This window comes from Scomber scombrus, chromosome 23 (genome assembly GCF_963691925.1).
Source record: "Scomber scombrus chromosome 23, fScoSco1.1, whole genome shotgun sequence".
In the NCBI taxonomy this organism is placed as follows: Eukaryota; Metazoa; Chordata; class Actinopteri; order Scombriformes; family Scombridae; genus Scomber; species Scomber scombrus.
Window position 1 is genome coordinate 2,097,666 of NC_084992.1, and position 8,641 is coordinate 2,106,306.

Consider the following 8,641-nt stretch of genomic DNA (forward strand, 5'->3'; position numbering starts at 1 on the left):
TCATCCTACAGCATCCTACATCACCCTACAGCATCCTACAGCATCCTACATCACCCTACAGCATCCTACAGCATCCCACATCATCCTACAGCATCCTACAGCATCCTACATCATCCTACAGCATCCTACATCACCCTACAGCATCCTACATCACCCTACAGCATCCTACAGCATCCTACATCACCCTACATCATCCTACATCACCCTACAGCATCCTACAGCATCCTACAGCATCCTACATTATCCTACAGCATCCCACATCATCCTACATCACCCTACAGCATCCTACAGCATCCTACAGCATCCTACATCACCCTACAGCATCCCACATCACCCTACAGCATCCTACATCATCCTACAGCATCCTACATCATCCTACATCATCCTACATCATCCCACAGCATCCTACAGCATCATATCTGTGTCAGCCACGACAGAGACATGTGAGGATGTGACAGTGGGAGCACACAGGCCGCTAAATTTAGGATTTTAGGATTAAAGAGCCCATGATTGCTTTTTTTTTGTTTTTTTGGTTGCAGCTCTTCCTTGGTGCCAACCCCTCCCCAATGCGCTGTGTAACCATGGAAACCGCAGCCTGTCTCCATCACTTTGAAGACAGTTCGTTGACCTACATTTCTGCTCCTTGAAGCTCTTTATTTGGTTTTCACTCTTCATGCACTTCTACTGTTGTTCCTACATGCTGCTGCATGCTGTGGGGGGGGGCCCACACACACACCCAAACCACACACCCCACCCCCTCACCCCCCCCTGTCTGAGGATCGTACCATCTGTTCCTTCTCAGGTTCAACACTGTGGAGTGTACCATCTGGGAGTTAATTAGGGGTGAGCAGTGATCTGGTATCCTGCCACCTGGATCAAACATATGTGCATTCCTATAGTGTGTGTGTGTGTGTGTGTGTTTGTGTGTGTGTGTGTGTGTGTGTGTGTATCAGTTTTGCTTTCTCATTGTTTACACATATGACTAGAAAATAAAATAATAAATTAACATGAATTACTTTTTTGTTTTACAACTCCTGTTATCTATTTATTTAATTTTTAATCTATAATAATAATAATAATAAAAATAATAATGTTAGGGTAATTCCTCAAATTTGTATCTATTATTTGTCACACAAACAGGTAAAACAGTAAAAAAAATTATCTTAAAATATAAATTACATATAAACCAAGTAAAAATATAATATTCATATAATACTGTAATAATGATAACATGCCGACACAAAAATATATTGTTCTTTAGTCTGTGAAGCTGCTGAAGCTGAAAACATCTCTGGTTATTGTGTGTTTAATTGAGCGTTTAATCAGAAGAATAATTAAATTAAATGACAGTTTAATAGTTTAATGGAGTGGTGATTGATTTTCTCAATCTATGTTTCCTCATCCCTCTCTCTCCCTCTCTCTCTCTCTCTCTCTCTCTCTCTCTCTCTCTCTCTCTCTCTCTCTCTCTCTCTCTCTCTCTCTCTCTCTCTCTCTCTCTCTCGCAGGAGGCGGTCCTCAGTTTGAACCCTCGTTGAATTAAATCAACACCCAACGTCCACCGCGTTCCCCCAAAATCAGACCTAAACAGGAGTGGATCTTTTATTCTTCATCATTTTGGAGACGTCACATGGAAGCAGGAGGACATTTTAAATGGAAGGTTTTTGGAGTTTTTCTGATGCTCGGATGCTCTTTCTCTCCTGCAGGAATGTAATGGAATAAAAATACTCCGACTCTCACTGACTAGAGGCTCAAATAAATGTAAGAAATCAAAAGTGGATGATTGTACATTAGAAATACTTGAAAACAAGACCTACATCTGAATTCCCCCGCACTCGTTTCCAGGTGCTTTGTGGAGTTTATTCCCTCAGATTTGACTCCAGGATCATAAATCAAACTTTACTCCAACAAAAAAAAGCCATGAATCTCCTAAAATCACATTTGTGCCCTGAGTTTTCATCCATATGAATGTTTCGCTCCTCCCTCGCTGATGCACGATGGAATAAAGGCTGAGACGAGCAAGTTTACAAGAGCAAAACAATACAAATATACACCAGTAGGAAACCCTGAGCTGAGCATACTGCCCCTTCCCCCTGGCTGCAGTGAGGAATAAGGGGCGTGTTTGGAGGTTCCCCCCCCTCAGGCTGCCAGTCGCAGATGGAGGCCCACCAACACTCTCCAGATAGCAGCAGTGAGGAGTGCACCGTCCTGGAGGCCCCGCCAGTCAAAAACGCCTGCCCGCTGCATGCAGGGAAGGTGAGGGTGCAACATAACATCATGGAGGCTGATTATCCTCCCCAGAATGTGTTTATGTGTTTCTCTTATAACATTCACTCAAGTGTTGTAAGGCAGCTGTCTTGGAAACTGCTACAGCCAATCAAATTGCATATCACCTTCGTGTTGTCCTCCCGGGTCAAATCGACCCTGTCTGTTTTGACTGTTCCTTCTTTCCTTCTTTCCTTCTTTCCTTCTTTCCTTCCATCTGTACTTCCTCCCTCCCTCCTTCTCTCTTTCTTTCCTCCCTTCCTTCTTTCCTTCCTCCATCCCCCTTTCTTCCTTCCTTCCTTCCTTCCTTCCTCCCTCCCTCCTTCTCTCTTTCTTTACTCCCCCTACCTTCCTCCGTTCCTTCTTTCCTCTGTCCTTCTTTCCTTCCTTCCTCCCTTCCTCTTTTCCTTCCTCCCTCCCTCCTACCTTCCTTGCTTCCTTCTTTCCTCCGTCCGTCCGTCCGTCCGTCCGTCCTTCCTTCCTTCCTTCCTTCCTTCCTTCCTTCCTTCCTTCCTTCCTTCCTTTCCTTCCTCCCTTCTTTCTTTCCTTTCCTCCCTCTTTCCTCCCTCCTTTCCTTCCTTCCTCCTTTCCTCCCTCCCTCCTTTCCTTCCTTCTTCCTCCCTTCCATCCTTCCTTCCTCCCTCCCTTCCTTCCTTCTTCCTCCCTTCCTTCCTTCCTTCTTCCTCCCTTCCTTCCTTGACTCGAGGACAACAGGAGGGTTAATGATCAAGTTATTTTCATTGTCATCAATGTCTCATGAATACTCTGTTGTCTCTCCCGTCATAAACACACACCGTCTCGTCTCCAGGTGTCAGACCTCTACTGTTCGGCCTGTGAGTGTCCAGTGTGTGAGGACTGTGTGCCGGACCATGAAGACCATGTCAAGGTGCCCCTCAGTCAGGCTTTGGAGGAGCACCGCAGCACCCTGCAGGAGAGGATGGGAGCCGTTCAGAACAGGTACGGGTTTGGTGGTGAGAGTCTCGAGCTCCCTCCATCCTTCCTTCTTTCCTCCATCCTTCCTTCCTTCTTTCCTCCGTCCTTCCTTCCTTCTTTCCTCCATCCTTCCTTCCTCCCTTAATTCTTTCCTCTGTCCTTCTTTCCTCCTTCCTCCCTTCCTTCCTTCCCTCCTTCCTTCCTCCCTCCTTTCCTTCCTTCATTCCTTCCTTCCTTCTCTCCTTCCTCCCTCCCTCTTCCCTTCCTTCCTTGATTTGAGGGCAACAGGAGGGTTAAACGTGTCAAAATAATCTCATGTGGGAAATTTGGTGAAACAGAAACCTGCTTCTGACTTTCTTTCTGCTAGTGCTGAGTCCTCCAAATGGTATAATAAAATATGTCATTGGTCCATGCTCTCCAGATGACACTTAGAAGAATTTCCTGATCTGATGTCCCATATCAGCAAGGTGACATTGTCTTTACTATTTATACTGGGAGATTATTAATAGAGCATTTTCTTTGTTTATCTCCACAGACTCCCCCAGATTTCGGACGCCCTGTCCTTCGTTAAAGAAATCCTCCAGCAGCTGTCCAATCAGAGAGCTTCCATCGAAGAGGACATCCAGTCGAGTTTTGAGGATCTGCACAAACAGCTGGATGTGAGGAAGAGCGTTCTGCTGATGGAGCTGGAGGTCACCTACGGACTCAAACAGAAGGTGCACGCATTTCACAGGATTAACAAGATATAATGCTAAGATTTCTTTTGTACTTTACTGCTACAGACCTGTTTTAATCTTTTGTATACTGTACATAGAAGTTACAGTATGGTGTACCTTTCTACGGTGTAATTGGTTGCCTCTCCTGCCACTAGAGTACTTTAACAAATGAAAAAAAACACCAGACGACACATCAAAAACATCATATCATCCAACTCCAGGTACTCCAGGCCCAGGTGGACAGCCTCGTTCGGGGAGAGGGGGACCTCGTGTCCACCTGTACCCAGACGGAGGAGGCTCTGGCTGGGGAGGCGTGCGTGGCGAGCCTGCAGATGGAGCAGGACCTCGGGGAGAGGCTGGGGGAGTTGGCTGGCCTCGGCCTGCCATGTCAACCGGAGGAGAATGACCAGCTAGATCTGGTGATGGAGACTGACGGGCTGAGGAAGTCCATACACAACCTGGGGACCATCGTCACGACAAGGTGAGAGGTCAATGGTCATAGTTAAAGATAGATGCATGATAACTGTTTTTCTAATTATTGCACCGCAGCAGCAAAGATGACCACGTTTCAACCCTTCCTCCTCCTCCTCCTACTCCTTTTTGACAGTGCCGTGGCGAGCCAGAGCGAGGCCATGGGTGCAGGCCTGGAGCAGTGCTTTGTGGGACATCCTGCATCTGTTACCATAGTGACAAGAGACAAGTCAGGGGGAGCCTGCAAGAGTGGCAACGCGATTCTGTCAGCTGAGGTTTGTTTTACGTCCACACTCATATAAAATGTGGAGCATTTCGCCAATTAAAACATACCCTTGTCTTTTATTCCAGGTTTTCACCCCAGATGGCAGCATAGTGGATGGTGAAATAGTGGACCACAAAAACGGGACTTATGAGTTTGTGTACATGGTGCCGAAGGAGGGCGACTTCTCATTGGCTCTGCGTTTATATGACCAGCACATCAAAGGAAGTCCCTTCAAACTGACAGTTGCCAGGGCCTTGGAGGCAGACTTAGAGGTGAAAGGACAGAATAACTTGAAAAGATTGAAAAGCCAGTCTGTTTAAGAACAGTAATCTAAAATTCATAATTGTAGTCATCATATTCTCTCCAGGTGTCTCCCTCCACCACCACGGCCACCAACTCAGCAGCCAACGCCACCCCATCCACAGGCTCCTCCGAGGGGGCGAAGAGACGGGGGAAGTCCCCCGGCCAGAAGAAGAAAGGCTCCAAGAGGGCCAGTAGCGCCCTGGGCACCCCACGACGCAAAACTCAGAACCCCATCGAGGACGACCTCATCTTCAGGATCGGTGAGAGACTGATGTTAACATGACAGATAATAGACACTAAACAGTTTACTCAAAAGTGAGCGGCAAATCATGATTTCGGACACTAACTAATCTTCATCATTTTTTGTCATTACCATCAGCTGTAGAGTCACATGACGGTAGTTTTCACATCTTTAAAATGTGGAGCATTGCATTGTGGGACTGTAAGCATGTTATGGACACTACTTTTGCATTATGTAGTGGATACATTTACACAGTCAGCATTTGTACACTAAAATAAAATGGCGGAGGGTAAATATAGTGCACTTGATGATAAATGGGGCGATTTCTGACACAGCCTTTATCACAAGCAACTGCAATGAGTAGGTTAAAAGTTACTCACAATACAACTGGAACATACATTTCAGTATCCAACACATTAACTTGTACTCTTGTGTTAATATATTATGTTTCATTAGAGGAATTCATTTTTTTTATGTTGTCTTCAGGAACAAAGGGGAGGAACAAAGGAGAGTTCACCAACCTTCAAGGAGTGGCTGCCTCCGCCACCGAACGGATACTGATCGCGGACAGCAACAATCAATGTGTACAGGTAAAATAACACACACACACACAAAGTGAAGACATTTTTGTTTGGCCAGAATTAGCCGTGGAAGAAGTATTCAGATCCTTTACTGAGTACCAATACATTAATGTGAAAATACTCAATTACAAGTAAAAATCATGCATTCATAATCGTAGTAAAAGTATTAGCACCAAAATGTGTCTAAAGTATTGACATTTATTTCAGTTTGCAATCACTATCATATATATACTCAAACATGCAAATTCCTCTTAAATCACATTTTCTTTCTTTCATTTTATATGATAAAAGTGTTTTTTTAAAAAGCTCTCGATAAGTATAAAAAGTAAAAGAAGAAAAAAGAAGAAAAATGTCCCCTCTGACTAATAAATTATTCGATATAAATGTTTAAAGTTTTTTAAAGAATGGTTAGAACAACTGCTTTAAGCTTTAATAATTAGTTGTATTTTATTGGTTATGATATGTTTAAAGTATAGTTTACTACAAATGTCAAATAAATACAGTGGAGTAGAAAGTACAATATTTCTCTCGGAAATGTTTGTTTGTTGCAGATTTTCTCCAACCAGGGGGAATTCAAGAGTCGTTTTGGTGTGCGGGGACGGTCACCGGGACAACTGCAGCGACCCACGGGCGTAGCTGTGCACCCCACCGGTGACATCATCATCGCTGACTATGACAACAAGTGGGTCAGCATCTTCTCCCACGATGGCAAATTCAAGGTAGGTGGGATTATTTTCTGTTGACTTCTTAAGGAACATTTTAACTACCAGTGAACATAAAAACAAGTTGTCCAAAGTCACACTGAGATACATTTGACCTCAACCTCCTTGGTTATACTCGTTGCATTCATCAGGCCAAGCTTGGCTCTGGTAGACTGATGGGACCGAAGGGTGTGACCGTGGACCAGAACGGTCATGTGATCGTAGTTGACAACAAGGCATGCACGGTCTTCATCTTCCAGCTGACCGGCAAACTCATCAACAAGTTCGGTAGCCGAGGCAACGGGGACAAGCAATTTGCAGGTAGTGTGCACGTGTGTGTTTTCAGTTGTTGATGATAATAGTGAGAGAGAAAAAACTGTGTCTAAACTGCAAAGGTTATATGTGTATTAAGAGGAAAGGTAGTGCAAGTTGTCATCAATTATACCTAATAAAACACTACTGTCAGACAAAAACCTTCTTTATTCACCCAAATAAACAGTGAGATTCGTGCCAATCTCAAATGTTACACAATATTACATTTGAGTGTCAAATGAAGTGTAAAAACTGTAATTTATGTCTAAATAAACAAGCAAAAACATATTTCGGTACCATTTATTAAGCGTTTTAACACATTAATACTCTGCTGCATCATGCTGATTTACACATGATAACACCCTTCTCCAGCTGAGCCCCTTCAATATAGTGAGAAGAGTTTAATTAATTAACCAAAAACCCAAAGTGTCCATGTAGGATCTCATCACACACTCAAGATGCTGAAGGTTCATATGAAACACTGACAGCACAACCTATATCTTCTGTTTTTGTGCTCTTGTCTTCAAGGTCCACACTTCGCAGCAGTCAACAAGAACAACGAGATCATTGTGACTGACTTCCATAACCACTCTGTCAAGGTACTGAATGAATATTACCTTCACCTAGACTATTATATAGGTGTACAGGTAGAGCTTTATTTAAATTCTCTGTCCCATCAGGTTTTCACCCCAGACGGAGAGCTGTTGTTGAAGTTTGGCTCTAATGGTGAAGGAAATGGCCAGTTCAATGCTCCCACTGGTGTCGCTGTGGATGTTAATGGAAACATCATTGTGGCTGATTGGGGAAACAGCAGAATACAGGTACAGCAGGGAGGAGGGGTGGGGGAGTATAAGCAATATTTCTATAATATCAATCTAAGAAATGTCAGTGTTAATGCAGTTGTCATAACACCTTTTTCCTCTCTGTCCAAACATTTCCAGGTGTTTGATGGCAGTGGCTCCTTCCTCTCCTACATCAACACATCAGCAGACCCTCTGTACGGACCCCAGGGGTTGGCCTTGACCTCTGATGGAAATGTGGTGGTGGCAGACTCTGGAAACCACTGCTTCAAAGTGTACCGCTACCTACAATGATTGAGGTTCGGGTGGAGAAATGAAGTGGATGCCAGAGAGTCAGACGGAAGGGAGCAGTTGTCTGAGTGGAGAGATGCGCTGCACGATGTCAAATTCTAGGAATTATTGCATGAACCTCTACTGCTGCCTGTAACGATGGAAGGAGGGATGAATAGAAGCGAGGAGGAAGCAAAGAAGAAGAAGAATAAGCTGCCATCTTCACATCATTAGAACCACAATGGAAATTAAGTTTAAAATTTTTTGCTGATCTTGATGAGGTAAGACCATCAAAAAATGAAATAGCAGAGAGCGGAGAATTTGGGGAAATTGTGGGACAAAGATTGGTCTCTGAACTACATCTTCTTAAAGGGTAATTAGGGATGAGGGATGAGTGCCAGATAAAGAGGAAAGAAAAGACAACATGGTGGATTCACACATTTGCTGCACTTGTGCCCTTCATTTGAAAGTTTAATGCAAGATTGGAGAAAGAAGTTATGGATTAATAATCTCTGGAAAGTCTGGAAATCCCTCTTTATCTCAGTCAGTCTTAATGGAAAGAAAATCAAGAAAAAGAAAGCAAGAACAGATAGAGGCTGCAAGAGAGGAGAAGGAAAATGTTTTTTGGAAAACCGCTGCTTCCTTAACCCATAATGGAGTGAATGATGGATACGCAGATAAAAGAATAATCCAGGGCATGAATTAATAAATCAAGAATGGTGGTTTGGAGAGAATGGAAATGTTCTAATGTTCTGCCTTTTTGTATTGTAATAGAAAAAAATGGTC

The 8,641-nt window shown here is 43.7% G+C and overlaps 1 protein-coding gene across 1 annotated transcript; it reads left to right on the forward strand.

Annotated features, from left to right (window-relative positions):
• Positions 1-2,154: 2,154 nt before the first annotated feature.
• Positions 2,155-7,879, forward strand: LOC134006289 (tripartite motif-containing protein 2-like). The gene is made up of 13 exons (XM_062445375.1): positions 2,155-2,253; positions 3,071-3,219; positions 3,731-3,911; positions 4,133-4,392; positions 4,519-4,657; positions 4,734-4,907; positions 5,015-5,210; positions 5,678-5,781; positions 6,324-6,491; positions 6,626-6,794; positions 7,314-7,384; positions 7,466-7,606; positions 7,727-7,879. The coding sequence occupies exons 1-13, from the start codon at positions 2,155-2,157 to the stop codon at positions 7,877-7,879; spliced, it is 2,004 nt and encodes a 667-aa protein (XP_062301359.1).
• Positions 7,880-8,641: the final 762 nt, after the last annotated feature.

Excerpts from the sequence above, each read along its gene's own strand:
- LOC134006289 (XM_062445375.1), top strand. The coding sequence starts at position 2,155 with ATGGAGGCCCACCAACACTCTCCAGATAGCAGCAGTGAGGAGTGCACC. Across the intron at positions 2,254-3,070 it reads GCCCGCTGCATGCAGGGAAG|GTGTCAGACCTCTACTGTTC; the intron begins GTGAGGGTGCAA and ends TCTCGTCTCCAG. Across the intron at positions 4,393-4,518 it reads GGGACCATCGTCACGACAAG|TGCCGTGGCGAGCCAGAGCG; the intron begins GTGAGAGGTCAA and ends CCTTTTTGACAG.